This window comes from Medicago sativa, chromosome 7 (genome assembly GCF_051527215.1).
Source record: "Medicago sativa cultivar Bolivia chromosome 7, Bolivia_mono, whole genome shotgun sequence".
Classification (NCBI taxonomy): Eukaryota; Viridiplantae; Streptophyta; class Magnoliopsida; order Fabales; family Fabaceae; genus Medicago; species Medicago sativa.
Genome location: NC_140755.1, coordinates 96,503,894 through 96,526,596, shown reverse-complemented (window position 1 = coordinate 96,526,596; position 22,703 = coordinate 96,503,894). Strand labels below are relative to the sequence as shown.

The 22,703-nt window shown below is 34.0% G+C and overlaps 2 protein-coding genes across 3 annotated transcripts; both read right to left on the bottom strand.

Annotated features, from left to right (window-relative positions):
- Positions 1 to 10,068: 10,068 nt before the first annotated feature.
- On the bottom strand, positions 10,069 to 16,263 carry LOC146910761 (DNA-directed RNA polymerase I subunit rpa49-like). Of its 2 annotated transcripts, none has more exons than XM_085722998.1 (5): positions 16,148 to 16,263; positions 15,183 to 15,573; positions 14,817 to 14,969; positions 11,936 to 12,250; positions 10,069 to 10,666 (listed from the first exon to the last, which is right to left on the bottom strand). In XM_085722998.1, the coding sequence occupies exons 2-5, from the start codon at positions 15,567 to 15,569 to the stop codon at positions 10,274 to 10,276; spliced, it is 1,248 nt and encodes a 415-aa protein (XP_085579124.1). In that variant the 5' UTR covers positions 15,570 to 15,573; positions 16,148 to 16,263; the 3' UTR covers positions 10,069 to 10,273. The 2 variants fall into 2 exon arrangements, with proteins under 2 accessions (XP_085579124.1, XP_085579125.1); XM_085722999.1 differs by having other exon boundaries at positions 15,191 to 15,573.
- A 2,007-nt stretch (positions 16,264 to 18,270) lies between these two features.
- On the bottom strand, positions 18,271 to 20,091 carry LOC146910760 (replication protein A 14 kDa subunit B-like). Its single transcript, XM_085723000.1, has 3 exons — positions 19,936 to 20,091; positions 18,842 to 19,100; positions 18,271 to 18,670 (listed from the first exon to the last, which is right to left on the bottom strand). Exons 2-3 carry the CDS (start codon positions 19,095 to 19,097, stop codon positions 18,606 to 18,608), a joined length of 321 nt encoding a protein of 106 aa, XP_085579126.1. The 5' UTR covers positions 19,098 to 19,100; positions 19,936 to 20,091; the 3' UTR covers positions 18,271 to 18,605.
- Between the last annotated feature and the right edge of the window lie 2,612 nt (positions 20,092 to 22,703).

Genomic DNA, 22,703 nt, shown 5'->3' with positions numbered 1-22,703 from the left:
TAGGATGCATACTATTTTCTTCTTTACCAAGTCATATGCATGATGGTTAATAGTGGCCAATCTCTTTTGAAAAACATGCGAGACACAAAATATAGGTTCTTCCCTCCCACATCTCTCTAATTGAAAAACATGCGAGACACAAAATATAGGTTCTTCCCTCCCACATCTCTCTAAAAATGAAAGTTCCAGATCTTTGATGGTGGTATGCGAGAAATGAAAAAGTTTTTTTTTTAATTTGTTAGAATCAAGAATATTTTAAGAAGTTAAAGGAGTTTGTAACGGTGGAAGTATAGTCGTAGGGATGTGAAATATAATTTTGTAATCATTCTTTTACTTATTCTGTTTATTTTTTGGGTCGCTAATCAACCAAGTATTAATACAAGGGTGTGTTTGGATTGAGGGTTTAGGAGGGGAAGGGAGGGGAGAGTTTATTTTTCTTTTTTAAACTACGGACTATATAGCATGATTTTCTAAAATAAATTAAGTGTGATTGAAGTGTTATATTATCGTTTATCATGTTAATGTGTTAACTTTTTAAAAGACATTTTATAGTGTCCGTAATTTAAAAATGAAAAGTGAACCCTCCCCTCCCTTCCCCTCCTAAACCCTCAATCCAAACACACCCTAAGGAAACAACTAATTAATTCTAGCATTATTAACATAAAAGACCAAATTAAAACTTTAAAACGTATGGAATCAAAGTGAAATGCAAATAAACATATAAGCCAAAATTCTCTATAAAGTTTCCCTCCACATTAAATATGTGTGTTGAAATTTGAGGTATAACGCATCCTTACAAGAGTCTTATCTATCTGATACTTAGTGTGTGGATAGGTAGGTGGTCCTTGGATTCGACAAGCTCTGATACCATGTTAAAATTTGGGGTCTGATCCATCCTTACAAAACTGGTTCATAAGGTGAGCAGTGTCTCCTCTTTATAAACTCTTATTTATAATCTTATTTATCCGATGTGAGACTTGAATTTTTCCCAATAATGTGAAATATTCATCGTTGTGGATAGTCTGACTATTCTACAAATAGTTTAGATAACAGGATCGAGTATAGCGAACTGTGCTAGATTTCCACGTCTAACCAAATACTCCCCCGGTCCTATTTATAAGAAAAATTTGACTTTTTAGATTGATTGAGTAATTGATGTATTTTGTCTAGAATATAGACCAAATACATCATCTATGCATTGAATCAAAAAAGTCAAATATTTCTTATAAATAGGATGAGAGGAAGTAATATACAAACATCGACTTAGATACTTACATTTATTGTCTGACACACCTTGAATATGATGGATCTCGGTGCAAAGAATCTGAGATAAATTTTTGAAAATTGTAGTGTTGATTGGTTGAAAGTGTGCAAAGAAAAAGTCAATGCACATTCACAAGGTCGATAATCATAATCACAATTTTAGACAAAATGTACATTAAATTTTGGGGGGGATAAGCATCTTATCTTTCATTAATGATTCCTATAGTAATACCACAGTTCTTTGTTTGATACTCCCTTTCTCTCTAAATTATACTAGATTATTAAGAAAATGATTAGTTGTGTTGATTTCATTGGCAAAATTAATATCATTTACTAAAATACTCTTATTAATTGTAGTTAGTGGAATAGTTAAGTTTGATGAAATTCAATAAATAAGGGTATAATAATGAAAAAAAATAATAAATGCTGCATTGGCATTCTAAAGTGACAATTATTTTGAGAAAAAAAAGAAATGCTAAAGATACAATTATTATGAGACGGATAGAATAGTAATACTGCGTCACACAGTGATGTAATGTTGGATTGAGCTACCCGTTCCATTTTCATTCAACGATCAATATCTCTCGCATAAAGAGGTCCGTTGAAGACTGCTGATAGATTAAACTAAAATCCACTGTCTAGTTAGTACACGTTATAGTCAATGTACCATCAATTTCAAAATTGAATTGTTTTGGCGTTGACTAAATTAATCCACTGTCTAAATAGTAACACAATCACTTTCACCATGCATCAGCAGTCAGCTATAACTTATTTCTCCTTGTCCCTTTTATTATAAGATTTACCGACAAAATTTGAAAGAGGTTGTATGAAAAGGGTCACTTTTTATTTTTACAAGATCGGATGTTACACATTGAAACGGAGTTAGTGTATAGTCTCTCAGTCCTAAATTATAATAAGCAATATTTCCCTAAGCAATAGTATTCTTTTTTCATTAAGAATGAGTTGCGAAATCACATGAGATCAATCGATAAATGGTTGCTTAATTACTTAGAGGGAAATGCTAACCGGTGCCCCCGGGGCACTGGTTAAGGATATGAAAAAGGAAATTATATAGTAGTTAATGCATTGAAATTGTATAATTAATTTATAATAAAGTCAAAAGCAGTTTCCTTTTATGGTAATAATTCCCTTTTATGGTATGCTTAACCAGTGCCCCGGGACACCGGTTAGCAGGACCCTTACTTAAATAAACAGAGATGTTTTTATTGAGATTGAAAATGATAAAATCATTCAACACATTTTTAAAAAACGACAAATCGTAGAAAACAATTGTGATGTATATTTTTGCTTTTCAAAAATAAAATGTAATATATATTAAATGCTACAGATTATATATACAAAACTCTCATTATTCAAAATTTCGGACTCATCTATTATACATAGGCGTTAAAACATTAAAGAAATATGTATCTTTGTCAATATTTAACCAGATCGTCTACCCGTGCTGCCGCACAGGCCATAAATAGCTAAAGACGTTACTTGCTATTCATATTTGGATGTCGAATATCATTAGCGAAACGTGTGATACACTCGATACGTTGTAATGTACTTCAAATTGGTTAATTTAATGTGGTTATCATGACATAATTTAAAATGGATGTAAAAATAAAATATGATCGCAGCCATCAGTGTGCATCATATCATACTTTTGTTCCAATTCAATTCCATCAGCTCCAAAATATAACAAAAACAGGATCAGGCTTGTATAGCCATTATTTACTACAAAAAAGGACGATCTCCTTATTCACCAAAGTCTCAGTGAGTAAACTAATGCGGTTCTTATTTCTTAACATACCATAACCTGTTGTCACTCTACCATTCTGCAATTGATGTTTCACCAGCAATTAATAACATTCTTAGCTAATCAGCAGTAACATTCTTTATAAGCAACAATCACTTGCACCACAACTTTAATGATAGATCATTGATATGTAGGTCATAATCTGAAGTTATAAAATCCATTATTAGGATAAATCTTGAATAATGTTCATCTCAGTCAACCTTGAACTGCATTTTACATGGGTTAGGATCATGTCCACCATTTAAGTCTCTCCATTTCCTCATTACTTTATATTTAGAAATATAAATGCAAAAGTGGGACATTAAATGAGTTCAAATCTTTTTTATACATCCCAACTAAGGGTGCAAACAATAAAATTCATTTTGGGGTAGATGGAAAACTTACTCTTATCTTATCTAAAATATAAAATTCACAAAGGGGACAAACAAAATTGAATATTATACATCTATGACAATTAATTTTCCAGAATCAATTAACACCTACACTACACCAACGTTGTCAGTCCAATCTACATGTTCTGTAATGAATTACTCACAACGTGTGGTTAGCATTCACTGTGCTCTTTCGATACCTACTTTTGCTTCACAGCCAATATGATCTCTACAATACAAACCTTTACATCGTAAGTGTTTTATATCAAGCAGAAGAATGTCATTTGTAATCTTTATATCAGTTTATTGCCCAAAGCATGGAGAATGTCGCCATCTGCCACAATTATCCAAGGTGAACACCATTGTAAAGTCTTCAACAGTCATATGCTTATTAACCAAATGTAAAAATAAAGTCATCACATTCCTAATGTCACTGACATTGATGTTTGATGAAGAATTGATTGATAATTATTCTTTAATTACCTTTAGGTGAAGCTTGTAAGTGTGTTTGGTTGCAATTGATACGATTTGTTGTTGCGGATTCGATGAGAAAACACACCAATAACAAACTTGATGTGTGGAGCAAGGGATAATTAAGCAACCAATATCAAAGTGAATTGCAATTAAACAAGCAAAAGTAGAAAAACAGCGAGAGAAAAACAGAGAGAACACAAAAGAATCTGTTTACCCAGTTCGGTCCAAATTGACCTAGTCTGGGGGAGAGAGCAGCCCTCCGTTCCACTATATGATGAGTAACGTTACAAAAGAGATTTCAATGGGTTACAAGAATAAGTCTCCCGCCTAATTCTACCCAAATCCCAGCCTCTTCCCGTAACCAAGAGACTCAATCCTAATAGTGTTTCCCAAGGTGAATCAACCTTCAAACCCTAGTTTGTTGCCAAGAGACAAACTCTATACAAACCCTAGTTTGATTTCTAAACCCTTGTTTCAGCCCCCTCTATCTCTCTCAAAATAGTCTGATACAAGGCCTATATTTATAGTAAAAGAAACTCCCATAAAATTGTAACAAATCTGGCCCAAAAATACGTTTCTGAAAAATAACAGCACGCGAAATCGGCCACCGATTTTTCCCAATCGGCCACCGATTTTTCCCGAACAGAAAGCCTCCCAAAAGGCAGCCAAAATCGGCCACCGATTTTCCAAATCGGCCACCAATTTGTACTTTCAGCAAACATCAATTTTGGCCTCCAAACTCCAATTTTGAGTCACTTTCACAACAATCTCCACCTTGACTCCAAATTAGTGATGATGCCCATTTAACATCAACACCTTGCTGCTCTTTCCCTTGCTTCCCACTACACCAAGTAGCTCCACAAGTTTGCACCCTAATCTCTTCAATCATCGGAATGCCTTCCGCCCCTTTGAAGATCCTTGTGTCCAAACTACTCAAGGAATTTTAGGTAGTTCCACAAGTACACACCTTAACCTCTTCAGCCATCGGAATGTCTTCCGCCTTCTCGAAGATCCTTGTATCCAAACTACACTAGGAATTTCAGGTAGTTCTACAAGACTACACCATACCTCTTCAATACGAGACATCTCCCGCTTCCTTGAAGATCACCTTGCATCCAATCACCCTTGGACTTTTAGGGTAATTCCACAAGCCGTGCTATACATTCTTCAACCTCCGGAATGCCTTCCGTCTTCATGAAGAAAACCCTTGCTCACCACTAGAGCATAGCACCCAAGGTCCTCCATAGTCGTACCACTCCCGGTGTGTTCAACTCCACCTAAAGCTGAGCTTCCAACCTCTCAACTAGCAAATGAGTACATCCCACTATGTCTTCCTTGAACCTCCACCTCAACCGGTAGATCATGAGTATTCTTACCACCGCCTCTCCAGGCTGATGTTGAGTGTTTAACGTCTCTCCAGACGATCACCGCTCTACCAGGCATCACCCCCAAGGTGAGAAACATCACCTTCATCCTCCAAACAGCACACCATCAAAGCACCTGCATCCTCATAACCCTCAGAGACAATTTGTACGGAATTACCATTAATCTCCGGACAATCCTTCTTGAAGTGATCCATCTTGTTACACTTAAAGCATTTAAACTTTGTCTTGTTACTACTCTTTCCCCGGTTACCTCTACCTCCACCATTCCCTCTTGAAACACTTAGGCCTTCCCCATTTTCATCAACTCTCAAGTCCTTCGACTTAGTCAACTCCTTGGTTCTCAAAGCTGCTTGAACTTCTTCCAAGGTAACAATGCCTTCTTTTCCATAGAGCATGGTATCTTTAAACGATTCAAAAGATCTAGGTAGAGCACACAACAAGAGTATAGCTTTATCTTCATCCTCAAGATTCACCTCAATATTCTCCAAGTCATCAAGGATTTTGTTGAACTCCGTAAGTTGCTCCATGATGGCCTTTGACTCCACCATCTTGAATGAGTAGAGTTGTTGCTTTAGGAATTGCCGATGAGCCAAAGACTTTGTCATATACAAAGATTCCAACTTTGCCCACATCGATGCCGCGGTTGGTTCCTTTGCTACTTCTCTCAAAACTTTATCTCCGAGGCACAAGACAATGGCACTCCTGGCCTTGTCCACCATCTCGGTCTTCTCCGCTCGTGTCATGGTGACCGGTAACGAACCTTCACCCTTCAAAGCTTTCTCACACTTCTGTTGTATTAACACCGCTTCCATCTTTACCTTCCATAACCCAAAATCGTTATCGCCGGTAAACTTCTCAATATCCCACTTTGAACCCATGATACTTGATTATCCTTTGACCTTTGCCCCACGGTGGGCGCCAATTGTTGCGGATTCGATGAGAAAACACACCAATAACAAACTTGATGTGTGGAGCAAGGGATAATTAAGCAACCAATATCAAAGTGAATTGCAATTAAACAAGCAAAAGTAGAAAAACAGCGAGAGAAAAACAGAGAGAACACAAAAGAATCTGTTTACCCAGTTCGGTCCAAATTGACCTAGTCTGGGGGAGAGAGCAGCCCTCCGTTCCACTATATGATGAGTAACGTTACAAAAGAGATTTCAATGGGTTACAAGAATAAGTCTCCCGCCTAATTCTACCCAAATCCCAGCCTCTTCCCGTAACCAAGAGACTCAATCCTAATAGTGTTTCCCAAGGTGAATCAACCTTCAAACCCTAGTTTGTTGCCAAGAGACAAACTCTATACAAACCCTAGTTTGATTTCTAAACCCTTGTTTCAGCCCCCTCTATCTCTCTCAAAATAGTCTGATACAAGGCCTATATTTATAGTAAAAGAAACTCCCATAAAATTGTAACAAATCTGGCCCAAAAATACGTTTCTGAAAAATAACAGCACGCGAAATCGGCCACCGATTTTTCCCAATCGGCCACCGATTTTTCCCGAACAGAAAGCCTCCCAAAAGGCAGCCAAAATCGGCCACCGATTTTCCAAATCGGCCACCAATTTGTACTTTCAGCAAACATCAATTTTGGCCTCCAAACTCCAATTTTGAGTCACTTTCACAACATTTGTATTGAAGTAGAAAGTTATATTCCTTGTTCTTTATAGATGTCAAGTTGCTTCATCTCTTGCCAATTTATGTAGAGTTGAGGCATTTTCGGTATGACAAAAATGCTGGATAAGTGTTGATGCTAAATAAAAGCAAAGAAAAACATATAAAATAATGGAATTTTTCTCATAATATAAAAGAAAACTAATTGACAAAAGAATGAACTGAATCTAAATCAAATAGTGGAACATAATTTTCATTCTACAATCTATTAGTTTTCATTCCTCAAGTTTTCTCCCACTAAATGATATCATAGGATCCTTGTTATGAAATGTTTGATCACTTGGTTGAAATGCATAGATAATAAACAATATAGCACTTCTGAATAAATATATACTGTGATTTATTATAACTATGAAATAAAGGAGAAATGAATGAATGACTAATATATGAAATAATGTAACTACCCAAGCATTAAGGTTGAATCCTAGATCGATGGTTTATTAAACTAAGAACAACAACGCATTTAATTCATTGACTCGTAATGCATTTTGAAAAATATTAGCCGCAACAATGCTTGATTAATTGTGTGGCCTTTTATTGTGTATATAGCTTTTGATAACTTTTACTTAGTTTTGCATGTGCACTGATCAGGCTCTGCAGATTAAGGTCTAAGTTATCATAAGTAGATTAGATAACACTTAAGAGTACAAAAACCAAAAGAAGCATGTTAACTTTGGCACCCATTGATTTTCATTTTAAGAACATTTGAAGATAACCAATCAACAATCTATGTCTGATTATACTTGTCTCCAAGTACCTGTTTTGTGTCGTAAAAGCAAGTGATTCATAATATAATAAATTATACAACAAATTACTGATGAAGAATGCAAGTTTGGTGATATTATTTGTTAAAATATAAATGAAGGATCATGCACTAAAATCATAAAATTCTCACAATAAGGCAATATCACTTACATTGGAGATGTCAAATTCAATATTTTATGTTCATAGTTTCAACAGGTTCGTTCGTATAGCAAACACATTATAAAATATGCAAACTAAAATGCATCAAATTCTTAAAGAACGGTTCAAGACAATTTCAAGTATGGGGTTGCATAGTCTTATGTCAGGATGAGGAAACTATTACTAAAACACATTTTGGCATTGAAGAATGTAACAGGAACAGAGATAATTTCAATTCCTATATCTAAATTCTAAAACACACAGTTGCAACACAAAAAGGACAGGAGTGTTGAAAGTGAAATTCAAAGAGGCATTCAATCAAACATGTAAAAGTAGAAGTAATTAAAGCTAAAAACATAAAAAGATGATTAAATATAAATAAGTTCATGGAAGAAAATGGAAACAACTCACTCCATATCAGGACTCGAGCATCTGCAAGCAATAGTATTTTCTTAAATTAAAGCAATAGTAATTAAAGCTAATGTTACATATTGAAACGGAGTTAGTGTATAGTCTCTCAGTCCTAAATTATAATAAGCAATATTTCCCTAAGCAATAGTATTCTTTTTTCATTAAGAATGAGTTGCGAAATCACATGAGAGATCAATCGATAAATGATTGCTTAATCACTTAAATAAACAGAGATGTTTTTATTGAGATTGAAAATGATAAAATCATTCAACACATTTTTAAAAAACGACAAATCGTAGAAAACAATTGTGATGTATATTTTTGCTTTTCAAAAATAAAATGTAATATATATTAAATGCTACAGATTATATATACAAAACTCTCATTATTCAAAATTTCGGACTCATCTATTATACATAGGCGTTAAAACATTAAAGAAATATGTATCTTTGTCAATATTTAATAGTATAAAATATGATAAGGAGATTTTGAAAATCTCAAAGTAGAAGAAACTAAAAAGAGAAGTTCCGTGAGCTTAGCTCAGTTGGTAGGGCAATGCATTATTATATGCAGGGGCCGGAGTTCGAACCCCGGACACCCCACTTATTCACCTTATAAGGTGAATTCTAGCCACTGGGCTACCCGACAAAAAAAAAAAACAATCCGCTTACTTTCACCCTTCTCTAACTCAAATGAGCGTCTCGATAACACAGAAGCTAGTCATGCAATTATGGTTAGGGGAAATTACACTCATCTCCCCTGAGGTTTTCTTAGACAACACTAACACCCCCTCTAGTTTTCAACTAAACACAAACCTCCCTTAAATTTTATTAAAAGTGACAAATACCTCCCTTCCAATTAACACCGTTAGTTATCTGTTAGTTATCACATTCCACTTTCATTCACCTTCAACATCCACTGTATCTCTCCCCCACGAGCTCTGCAATTCTCTTCAACCATTTGCAATTTGTGAAATACTTAACTTATACACATGAAATTATCTGGAAAGAGGTGCAGCACTAGAACCAATACTATGTTTACTCAGCTCAACCTTTTTTGCTATGTCATATGAACCATGTAACAGAAGCTTTGTTCAAACCGCAAACCTTATATATGAATCTTTATCAATTGATACAAGAAGAAGTATATTAATAACAATATATAAAGGTAGCCAAGGATTAGGAAACCACATGAAATCCCCATAATTTAGACTTTTTTCCATTGGAACACAAAGCCAGTCCCTAAAATCCATAATGGAACGAAAGACACAATGAGATTCAATTGATTCACATGTTTGAATTGACATATGAGGAAGAAATTGATAATAAAGATTCAAACTTTGAAATTATTGATGAACAATCTACCCAAGAATTTGATAAGTTAACGAAAGAAAACGGAATTAAATATTCTACAATTGCAATTTGCAAACGGTGAAAGAGAATTGAAGAGCACCTTGGAGAGAGACCATGGTTGTGTGAATATGAATGAAAGTGGAATGTGATAACTAACAGACAACTAATGGTGTTAATTGGAAGGGAGGTATTTGTCACTTTTAATAAAATTTAAGAGAGGTTTGTGTTTAGTTGAAAACTAGAGGGGGTGTTAGTGTTATTTAAAAAAACCTCAGGGGAGGTGAGTGTAATTTTCCCATCTTTTTATCATAACAATTGTTTGTTAGTTCATCTCTCCAACAATTTTTTTTTTCACACTTCATCTCTCTCCCATAACAAACAATTGTTCGTGGTTGAAGTATTGTACACATCTTTTTAAATAATTGTAAAGTAAAGTAAAATTTATTTCACGTTCACATCAATCAAAATTTAACTTTGTTAGTCAGTTAAGAAAAAATTAACTTTCCAAAAACTCCTAGGGTTGGATAATAAAACTTGACATCACTGCATCAGAGTGACTGACAAACAACTTGATTTGCAACAGTCAATAGTAACAAAAAACAGACTAAGAAAGTGATCATAACATGTTCTTGTTCTTCTTCCTCCTTTGCCTTATCTGAGGAAATGTAAGTGGGATACGAAGTGTGGCATAGGAAACATTCTGAGAGGATATCAATTTGCAACCCAAATGCTTAAAGATTGTTCTCAGCGTTAGTGTGGTCATCCTTAGATCCTTTGCTATATCTCTGTAGTCGGTGCGGAAATCGTCGGAGAAAAGTGTGAGCTTTTCAGGTGGCAGCCTTCTTGATTCAGAAACATCAAACATTGTTGTAAATCTATGATGCAGAGTGTAGGGAAGTTTCTCGAACTTTGAAGAGGAAATACCATCCATGGAGTGCTGATCTTTAAACTTGACAAGATAATTGATGAATGAAAGTATGCAAGAAAGCTTCTTCTTTTCGGAATCGTCCTATAAATAGAAAAAATACACAACGTATATCATAATTTAATCAGCAAAAACAAATCTCAGAGAGAACTTTATTTTAGGAAAGAAACCAAAACCAATACACATCCAAACAAAACAATGAAAAAACATAACTCAACTCAAGCCTACTAATTCAATAAAAGTGCAGCCAGGTAATAACAGCAGAAACAGACCCCAACCCAGCAAAAAATCAGTCCCCTATCACTGCCAAACACCAGCTCCAAACAGGTAAACAATAAGGACCATATCTGCCAAGAAAAAAAAAATATGGCACAGCAAACCACTAAACACCAAAACGTGGCATCCTGAAGCAGGAAAAATAGCAACACAAATTCAGATTAAGAGATTGACTACTGCTGTGGTGATAAAACAAAAATAGCCACAAAATCACCCCAGTCCCAACACAGCAGTTGCCAAATTAACTGTTCAGTACAGCAAAACAGAATGACCAAACAGTAGGCAAAATCGAAACTGATAAGGCAATCTGATCAGAACTTAACAAACCCGCAATACACCTGCCCCAGGAATTCGAAACAGAAAATTTTCTACCTCTGACAGACAAATCAATGGATCCCACGAACATTTGTAATAGAAGCACCAATTCTTTGCCAACCTACCAAGATACCAACGCCAAGCCAACACCTTAATTTTGTCAACTACTTCCTCAACAGACTCCACCTTATTGACTCCACCTTATTATTGACAGAAGATCGTTTCTAGACTTCTATATTGTGCATTTCCATTCGTATCCACATGAAAGTTTTTAAAAAAATAGGAAGTGAAAAAATACAAAAGGCATACAGTTCATGAACTCTCATGAATGCATGTATGATACAGAAATGACAAGATATAGTTTCCATTATGAAGTGTCCAAGCTTCCTTTACTTTCAAAGTATTGATAAAACGAAATATAGAATAAAATAATAACAGGTCCAGAAACTACTATAACAGTTTAATTAATTGGCTAACTACAACAGACAATCCCCCTGGGGTGGGGTGGGTTGGGGGGGTCACCAAATATTATAGACAACATCTACTAAATTCAAGAAATGTTGATGATAAAATATCTCCTTGTAATAAATATTGAATGAGCAGGGGTCAAAACATTTCTTACCCTTACATATTAATATATGCAAGTATAGTATCACCGGTGGTAGCAAAACTATTATTTTCAACTCTGAGGGTTCCAAATGGCCAATAATTACGAACTCTACAGTTATATTTTAAGCGAAAAGGCTATATATGTATAAGTACCTCAATCTTCTTTAATCTGTTTATCCTGTTGCAAATAAAAGATGGATAAAGACTGAAGTCTGCTGCTTCTTCCTTTTGCAAACTATAATAAATGTCTTGAAGGTAATTCCATTCGTCTGCAAGGATGATTTTGTCCAATACATAAGCCTCCTGAGGTGTAGTTGCAGAAGAATTATATGGTGGTATATGGCGAGTAACGTTAGCTTCTGTATTTGCAAGAGCAGTTTCTTTTACTTCAACATTTTTCATTTTCTCATCCAAATTCTTTTTAGCTTCAGGTTCTTCATCTTCTCTCATTGCATCAAGCAGGATAAGCTGCAGAATAATACAAATTCAAAGATTAGGTTAGAACAATTCCAATAAATATCAGGTATACCTAGTTGAATGATAATTAGCAGAAGACTCGATCACTTAAATTCAACAGTACTATCCTCACCTATAAATACTAGCTAAAAGGTTATTTAAAATAGGTTAAGTAATAAATTTTCATAATAATAAAATAATGGACAAAATATAAAATGGGCAAGTCAGTACCTGTCCTCAGGTTTATTGTTTTAAGATAACACAGTATGTACAAATTATAGAAAAAGCATCTTAAATGGTTTACCAAAATTGCAGCCTCTGAGTGAAATAAGAAAACAATCACTAAGCGGGATGACATAGACTATAATCACTACTCACTAGATGACCACAAAGTATGAACTAGCATAGTAGCATCTATGCAGAACCCCATGGAGTGACCCAATGATATACCATTAATTAATCCATGATACAGAGCAGAGCTCTACATGCTTCAGAAACACAGGTAAAAAAAAGGGCAACCCGGTGCACTAAAGCTCCCGCATACGCAGGGTACGGGAAGGGGTCCCACCATTTTTGGTGTATTGTACACAGCCTTACCCTGTTTTTACACAAGAGGCTGTTTCCAGGACTTGAACCCGTGACCTTTCAGTCACATGACAACAACTTTACCAGTTGCGCCAAGGTTACCCCTCATGCTTCAGAAACACAGGTAGCCAAAGAAAATCATGTTGATGACATCTAAGGCAAGTTAAAGGCTTTTTAAAATGCCCTTACACGCCTCAGTTCAACACACACACACACACACACACACAGCTAAAACTTTCAACAGAGGAACTATGAGAAAGAGGACGGTGAAAATGTGAAAACACAAAAACTGCACACTGTCAGTCTTGGGGTAGGAACTGTAATTTTTTATTTTTTTTTCATCTTTAGTCCATTTCCTTCAACCTGAAAATCCGAGACGCCGTGTTGTTCAACAAAACTTTAAGTTTATATCCATTTTATAAATATGATTACTATATCTTTCATCTATGATTCTCCTCACAAACCAGTAATAATTTTTCTTATAGAAGATAAGCCTATGTCTGCATATAGTGATTATACAAACAAACTATATTCATGTTTTAAATTCATTTCCCTCTTTTTTCCTTGGATGTCTTTTTCTCATGGAAATTTATGATTTCCACATTGACAAGAATTTGGGAGTTTCATGGTTTATTTGTTCTGATTTCTTCTAGAAAGTTAATAATCATCAAGCGCCATACTGCTTTGGCACCTTTCAATGTTTTGCTTGAGAATTAGTTTGACCATTGTGGCTGCTGATTAGCTATTGTTGCTAAGAGAATAATTTTGGCGGGATTATAATTTGGGAATTGTAAGTGTAAATAAGGTTTAGTGAATTATAATTCACCATGAGAATGTAAGTGTAAATAGGGTTTAGTGAATTATAATTCACCATGAGAATGTAGGGCAATGTTATTGATGTCAGACCAGCGGAAAGCCAAAACTTGACATATCCAACGTATAGCGCCATGGTGCTGCCATCCTTCACAAATAGGTCGTGGCAGTTTTCCAAAAATCCGCCACCGATATCTGCCATGACTGATATTTGACAACACTGATGTGGGGTATATTGTTCTTATACAAAACATGGTTATAGTCCTAACAAGACTGTGAGTGCACCCATCTGATACATTAAACCTTAACTTTGCTGCATGAACATGTTTATAAATTATAAATCTTACCTTATGGTTTCCATTTTTCAGCTCATGTGTGACATTGCATAATATATGTCTCCTATTATTCTGTTCAGTCATGTATTCTGACCCCTTCTAATAACCACAAGATAAAATATGTATCTAGCATGGTTTCTTTATCAAAGAAATATTATAAGGAGAAAACCATAACTGACAGCCGTTGCCCAAAGTTTGAGTTGTAGAATTCATGCAAATGAATTGTGTTATATAATGAGTCAGTTCCAATTAAGCTAAGAGGTGGTGCACTCTTGAGTTAAAATAAGTAAGATTTCCTAGAGTTTAGTTTTGGACAGCTTATCTTCAACGCAACAAAACTTGAGATGTAGAGGTTAATTTGGCCTGATTCTAGTGGCTTGTAAAACAGAACAAGCTCAACAGTAGAACAAATTCTTGATGTTGAGATCCCACATAAACTAGAGATATGGCTAAATTAATCCTTGCAATTCTTGAGCTAAATCTCGAGATTGAGTTATACCTAAATCCCAATTTGAAGACTGAATATACAACATTAAGTTGCAGACTCTTATCCTACGAAGGGTGTATTTTGCCGCGATCAAAATGGGCAGGTCAAATCATAAAATAAACAATTGGTTGGCAATGTTGAAAGTGATGTCCAATGATTTCAAAGTTTAAAGTGTTTTTTGCTTATAAATGTGACCGGAGGGAGTATATATTTTAACCTCTAAGCTGAGATTCACGCATCACTTTCTAAATTTTCAAAAAAAAAAAAAAAAAAAAATCACATTGAAATAAGGATGTTGTCATGTAATTACTTGTCAGCACAGCTAGCAAATAAGGGTTAAACATGAATCTAAATATACCATCTGATTTGACCTCTCTGTTCCCAAAGCAGCAACAGCCTTTCGCTTTTGCTGTGTCCGCTGTTCCGCAGTCATCTCTTCCACCATCTTAGTCGGAGTCGGAGGCGGCTCTTTATATTCCACACCTTTAACTCTTGGTTCCAATCTGAATATCTACACAACACCAACAAATTAACACAAACATGCCAAGTGTATGTTTGGTATCACGGTGGATATGTAAGAATCATGGCGATCCACCGTGTTTTTCCAAAAGCTACGCTTTGTAGCTTTGTAAAATCACAACGGATCACCATGATTCTGACACACCCACCGTGATTCCAAATCATCAACACAGCTATTTCCTTTTCATTTTACTTCACAATTTACCTTATTACCACCAATAGGCACAATCTTAAGCGTCTGAGATTCCTTATCGAAGACACCAAGCATATAAGTCGCGGGGTTTCTTGCCGCGGCCGAAGCCTCTCCCTCATAACTCGTTCCGACAAATTCAACCGAGGACCCAGCTGGGCTGACAACAAGCTCAGTCCTCTTATGCATAACCTTGTTTCGATATAATTGAACATCGGTCGAACCAGAAGAGCTCTTAACTGGATCAAATCCAGAAGTAAAATAACCAACAAAAGGAGGCATTTTGGTTGGATCGGAACTGACAACTTCAATCTTAGCCTGAACCGGTTCAGGTGGTGGTTCAGTATCCATTTTCTTCTTGGTTTTGGCTTTCTTCTTGGATTTTGGCTCAGGGGATTCCATTATGCTGCATCATAATATAGAGAAATTAATGAGACACAAATTATTTTGAAGTGTTTGTTTAGGAATTTTTAAAAAATCATTTTACTCTAAAATGAAAAACTATTGGGAATAGCCTTTCCCAAAATCTTTTTTTTTTTCAAAAACAAAGAGGTAACACATGAACTAGTTAAAAATCTTTTTTTTAAAAGAGAATTTTTTTTTTTGTTGTGGTAGTAAACAAACAGAAATTGCTTCAGATTTTTTTTAAACCTTAAAAGAAAATCTCTAGATTACAGTATGTGCAAAAAAAAAATGTTAAGGTAAAAAAAAGATGAGGTTTGTGAGGCGCAAACCGTAATCCAAACAAGAACTTAAACATTACAAAATGAAATCAAAATATAAAAAAATAAAAACCATGTTTATCATAAAAAAAAAAAAAAAAAGCTATGCTATGTACAATAACAGCATAAATAATCTCATTGACTACTACCATAGCATGATTGTTCTATTTAGTTTGTGAAATTTATATAAGAAAATCAAGTGACATAGTCGAAAGATTTGAGCAATATGTAGAGCTTAAGAGAGGAAAACGAAAGTACCTGATTGGAAGTGAAATCGAAGTCGAAGTAGAAGCTCTACAACTACAATGGTGAGTTAATTTTGAAACCCTAAACTCGTAATCGTTGACGCGTGCTTCTTTTGGGAGGGAGGGCGTACCCGTATATTGTACGACACAAGCATATGCACCCACTTATCAAAATTAATTATTTTAATTTTTAAAAAATATTTTATCGGATACTTATAGTACACAGGGATACTTCATATATATGTATCCTAGACAAGATAATGGGTAAAAAAGTGAGACAATGTTATAAAAATTTAGTAGAAATGTATATAATTCAATTTTAGACATGCATTAGTATAATTTATTGATGAACCACTTAAAATTACTTCTTATGAATGAAGGTAAAGAGAGAGGCGATTTAATTAATCAACATTAGATAAAATTTGTGTTGAATTCTTTCAATGGTGCTTCTCTCGATATCCCAACATATGAAAGTATAATATGATTTAGAAGAAAACTTTACATTTTTTATTTTGATCATATGTATTATTTTTAAAAATCGATGACTTTTATATAATATAATAATGAAGAGTAATTTACCAATAATTTTTTTTTCACACATTTTTTCTTTCCAATAAATTTAATTTGTCATCTTTCTATCATAACATCTTTCTATCATAACAATGGTTTGTTAGTTACTGTTCATCTCTCCAACGATTTTTTTTCACACACTTCATATCTCCCATAACAAACAATTGTCTGTAGTCTAGGTATTGTACACATCTTTTTAAAAAATTGTAAAGTAAAATAAAATTTATTTTAACTTCACATCAATCAAAAGTTAACTTTGTTAGTCGGTTAAGAAAAATTTAACTTTCCACCGACTCATCTTATGTATAGAATTTAAACTCTTCATGCAGCCATTATTATAGATAACAAAATCTTGTTTAAATTTGCAGATAACAAAAAAAAACAAATTTTATTTAAAAATAAAACAAACTTGTGTTTTTCAAATAGATAACATTAACTAGTTTTATTCCGTTCAAAAAAGTTAATTAGTTTTGTTGAAAAAGAGTAAAAGTAATTGAGAAAGATTATTTATTCCGTTCAAAAAAGTTAATTAGTTTAAGTTAATTAGTTTTGTTGAAAAAGAGTAAAAGTAATTGAGAAAGATTATGATTGACAAATTATATCTTCTTTTTTTTGACGTTGACAAATTGTATCCTTAAACTATCAAAACGTTAAATTCGTACTCGGAGGACACTTGCAAAGAAACAAAGGGAGTAATTAATTAACTTCAAAGTTGTATAATAGTATTAAATTCATTTTCCTCTAAAAAATAGTATAAACTTCACTTTCAAATTTCTTCAAATCACACGTTTTTAAATTTGTGAAAAAAAGAGCAACAAAAAAATGTTTATGTTTAATGAAAATAGACGGTTAGTTTTCAAATCATCCATAGTTATGGGGTACAGTTTAATTGGAAAAATAGTTTTCTTGCCATGGGGTAAATTTGTCTACAAAATAATATAACCAAAAAGTTGTCAAGTGTGTAGTTAACTTTAGAGTCGTCCTTTATGTAGTTAACTTTAGAGTTGTCCTTTAGATAGACAAAATCATATGCAACTAAAAACAAAATCATGTAACTAATTATCGACCAAACCTTTAGCTGCACAAATTTACTCTCAACAGCTAAACTACTTTTTGGTCCTTAGTAGCATTTCTACTATTTTTTTCTTCTCTCGAAATGCTGGTGAATTCTTGGAAACGGTGGTTAAAATCCAGAATGTGTGTCTATGAGAGATCCAAAAGAAAAGATTACTTGGGTCAAATGATTTGAGGTGCGCAAATCAAAACGTGGATGTGAGTTGGGAAGTCTTTGGAGTGAGAGTTCACGCGAAGGAAGTTCTTTGTCTGAAAATATGTTCTACTAGACAAATTTCTTCAGATGCTGTCCATGGTTTACCTATGTCTTGCCTGGTTCTGTGAGGGTAAGGATGGTTTAACAGTTTCAGTTAAATCTACTTATGATGTTTCACAACATTCGATAAGTAAATTTTCAGTTGGAAAATTACAAGCCAACGTGCAAGCATATACTCATTTCATAAATCAATCTGTGAACTATCATCTAAAAGGGGCATGAGTACAAGCTGCATGTATAGCAATGCTGATCACTGCATTAAAAGGATAGATTCACAACAAAAGATATACAACATAAACCAACAAATCTATTTCTCAACATATCTTCTGAAAGAGATCAATCTAAAGATAACAGACAAGTGTTTTAAAAATCAGAATATGACTCATATTACGCATGAGTCATGACCCCGAAAAAAATTTATAGATTTCAATTATAGCACAAGCAGATATTATTTACCATGGGAACAAAAACAAAATATTGAACATTTTAGCCAACACAACAGTAATGTCTCCAGTTATTCCATATGATAGAGATGTCTTTGTATAGTCAGATAAGCTTGCTGTAACTCAACTCACAGGAACAAGTGTTTAAATTCTCCATTTGCAAGCTGACATAGCTTATGGTAGCTGAGCATATCTGCAAAAGCATTGAAACAATATCAAAACCCACAGCTTAATATGCTTAGAAATTTGAAATTTCACTTATAACAAGGACCATAGAGAATAAATATCATTACATTAAGTTTAAGAGTCATGTCTCAAAATCAATATGACAACCAGTTTGAGAAAAGGGAATAAAAAACAATACCAATTTCATCACCAAAGTTGGTCCATAACTCAGCTTTGATGGACTTGTCACTGTTAACAATACCAATAACTTCTACAAAACTTGTAAGAGGAGCAGGGGGTGATCCTTTTACAATCAACTGCTTCTCATCTGGTGATTTTCCAATGACAGCTAGAGCGTCAGATCGCACAACCTGCATCACTGTACGAACCCTTCTTCCGACATAAAAGGGCAACAGTTCTGCATTGACAAGGACTGCAGGGCTTAATGGATCCATATTCTGCAAAATATGCACAACAAGATGACTTAATTTGGAGTCAAAATAAGGTGAAAAAGGTATTGATGGTATGAAAATGCTGTCTTGTTTGATCTATTTGACACTCAAATGAAACAACCAGCTTAATGTAATAATGCATCTACTAGTAATTTACTCCTGTACAGATTTCAAATGTCTCCTGATTCGGTAAAACTGTAATTTAGAGCATATATGTGTATAATAGAGAGTGTTTTCCTATAATTTTTAGGAGCGGAAGGTGCATTACTCAAAGACCAAAATATACAAAAGAACTAACTAGATAGGTATAAATGGATAGAATACTACGTAGCACGGATACTTCAAATCGAAGGCTTGTCCGGCCGGTGTCTGATAGTATCTTGAACTAACATGACACTGATGCACGTGGTTACATTCACTAACTTCAATTTTCTCAAAATACTATCGGTGTCTATGTGACATTGTCAGTGCTGCGGGTATTTTGTGCTTCATAGATAGATTGAAATATATTGCACCACATTTCATTTAAATTTTAATTTAAACAATTTAAACAAGGATAACTAACTAACTAATCTGAATTCATTCATTGCTTCCCTTCAGTCAAATCTACAAATACAATTGATTGAATTCAACTCTATCAAAGTACACGAGCAACACAAATGAATGCAAGAATTGTTGAATCAATCATGAACACAAAATTAGGGTTTATTATTTACACAGAAAACACAAAAGAACACGGAGCAAGGAGAAACTGGCGTATGTATTTGATGCAGAAGAGTGTAAAGAAGCATGAAAAATGGTTTGTTAGAGAATGAAACGATGAATTGGAAAGGTTAGTTACCAGATTGATTCAATTTGCAGATGCAAATTGCTGAAAAACGAAGCGGGAGATTGGAAACACACGAGACGAGAGAGTAGAGCGAGGGAGCGCCTTTTTCCTTTCCAGAACCTTCTACTGTACTCCTCTGGTCCTCCCTCTATTTATAACAAGAAAATCTGTTGAAATTTTTCCTTCCTCCTTTTTATAATTATTTAACGGGTCTTGTTAACGAGTGCCTCCGGGGCACTCTTTAACCATACTAAATTAAGAAATTATTATTTAAAAATGTCAAAGTTTTCAATTTCCAATGCACTAATTACACAAACTTTCATAAAAGGTTTCCATTTAAGCCCCTTAACCAGTGCCCCGAGCACTAGTTAACATTTCCCTTATTTAATTTAAGGGTTATATTTATTACTTTTATTAAATTTTGAGATTAAAAAAATGAATATTAACAAAGAAAAACTTAAGTGCATATTTTTTACATGTTTTTCATATAGTTTTTAACTGAATTACTCATGATTTACACAAATTTAAAATTTTCTCATATTTTAAATTAAGAACCATATAAAAAATAAATAAGGAAATGCATCTAAATGTTGTCCTATTACTAATTATTATGAATGAGTTACACAAAAAAAAAATTCAAATAAAAATACATGAAAATAAATAATATTTTTAAATAATAATCACTCATCTAATATGTATGGTTAGCCAAAATGTCTAACCGATCAAATATCATATTTTCATTATTTTTCTCTTGTAGAAAATTGAAGTAAAGGAGATATTTTCTCGGTTAAAAGTGCATATCCATTCCATTAGGAAGTAGGAGGAATATGATCTTTCTCAAATTTCTATTCATAATACCAATTTTGGGTGTTGGACAAAGTTTTGGAACATTCACACTATCCCCACTTAAAATATTACTTGGAGAATTTTCCATGATAGCCTCCCCACCGTAAAGAAGTTGATCAATAGAGGAATGATGTTTGATCGTTTTTGTTCTCTTTGTTGTAATTCTGACAAAGATTTGGGTCGTGTCTTTAAAGGGTACACCTGGACAAAAAAATTTGTGGTTTCACTCTCCTTTGGGTGTTTGATTTGAGGATTCTCCTTTCCCTTTCATACCTTGGCTTGAATATGTATTTTCTCATTCGTCATTACATCTCGTGTGTTATTTCTCTATGTTATGGTATTTGCTTTGCTCTTAACAAGTCATGTTTTGATGGAAAACAAATCCTTGTGGAGGATATTGTTCGCAAGGCTTAGACTGTAGTTGATGACTACAAATTTAATGTTGAACACACATGTAATTTAATATAGGGTTAATAGGTCTTTACCACCCTATAATATAGGTCATTTCCGGTTTTTCCCCCCGTAATTTTTTTTTTATTTACCCCCCTGTAAAAAAAATTGTTTTGATTTACCCCCTAATAGGCTAAACAAAAACGAAAATTTCTTGAAAAAATAAAATAAAATTGGTTTTTGTTTGGCCTATTAGGGGGGTAAATAAAAATAATTTTTTTTACAGGGGGGTGAATAAAAAAAAATTACAGGGGGAAAAACCGGAAATGACCTATATTACAAGGGGCTAAAGACATATTAACCCTTTAATATATGATAATTCTAAGCCTTCCAATTCCTCCATTTCTTGGAGCCCCCCTCCTCCACATTTTGTTAAAGCTAATATTGAGGTTGCTTGTCCGATTAACAATATGTGGGGTATTGGTGTTGTTACGAGAGATTCATATGGATATGTTGTAGCAGGGACCACTTGGTGTGTTGAAGCCCTTCCATATTCTGATATTGGCGAAGCTTTGGGTGTAAGGTTAGCAATTCAATTTGCTCTAGATATGAGGTTTTTTCAAGTGATGTTTGAAGGAGACTCTCTTAATGTGGTACGTGATTTTCACAACCTTTCAAATAATCAATCTTACTTTGGTATGGTGCTTGCAGATTGTAATCGTCTTAGCTCCCGTTTTAATTATTTTTCATTGAGCCATGTTAAACACAGTGCTAATACGGCGGCTCATTTTTTTGGCTAAATTTGTTTTATCTTCCTCGAATATTGTTTGGATTGAGGAAGATTATCCCTGTATTGCTTCTTTTGTTGTAGTTGTTTAATCAAATCTTCTTTCCGTCGGAAAAAAGCTGAAGTAAAATATTATTGTGCTCAAATAAATAAAATTTTGTCGATAAAAAAGTAAATAAATAAAATATAAGAACAATTGTAAAAACAACATGTGTATCCCTCCCAACCCATTTCTCTTTGTGCAAACTTTTAATTTTATGCGAGTTCTATGATATATATCATCTTGGTTGTGGATTCGTATTTGAAAATCATTTGAAATTTCATCGATAACTCACGACCCACTTTGTTGTAGCTTCTGAAACACTTTGACACTTTTACTTATCAATATTTGCTAAAATTAGAAGTAGATTTTTATGTTTATTTTCCGAACTTTTGCCAAATCAACACATATCATATCATTGTCTATTCAAGTCACAAGAAAGAAGAGTCGTCCCGAACTTCTACTTTTTGTGAGTGTCTTATTTAGCATACACTTCATTTATGCACACTTGTATTATTGAAAATTTTCACGTAAAGTTCGTTACATTGAAAGCAGGTCTTTTTTTTTTTTTTTTTGAAATAAAATTCGCATAAAACCCACTCAATTAGAGTGTTGAAAGAATGCCTTACTTACTCTCATTTCATATAGTGGAACTGACTACGCTAAATATTGCCATTTATTTTTTTAAATACATGATATTTTCAATAATTTCTGGAC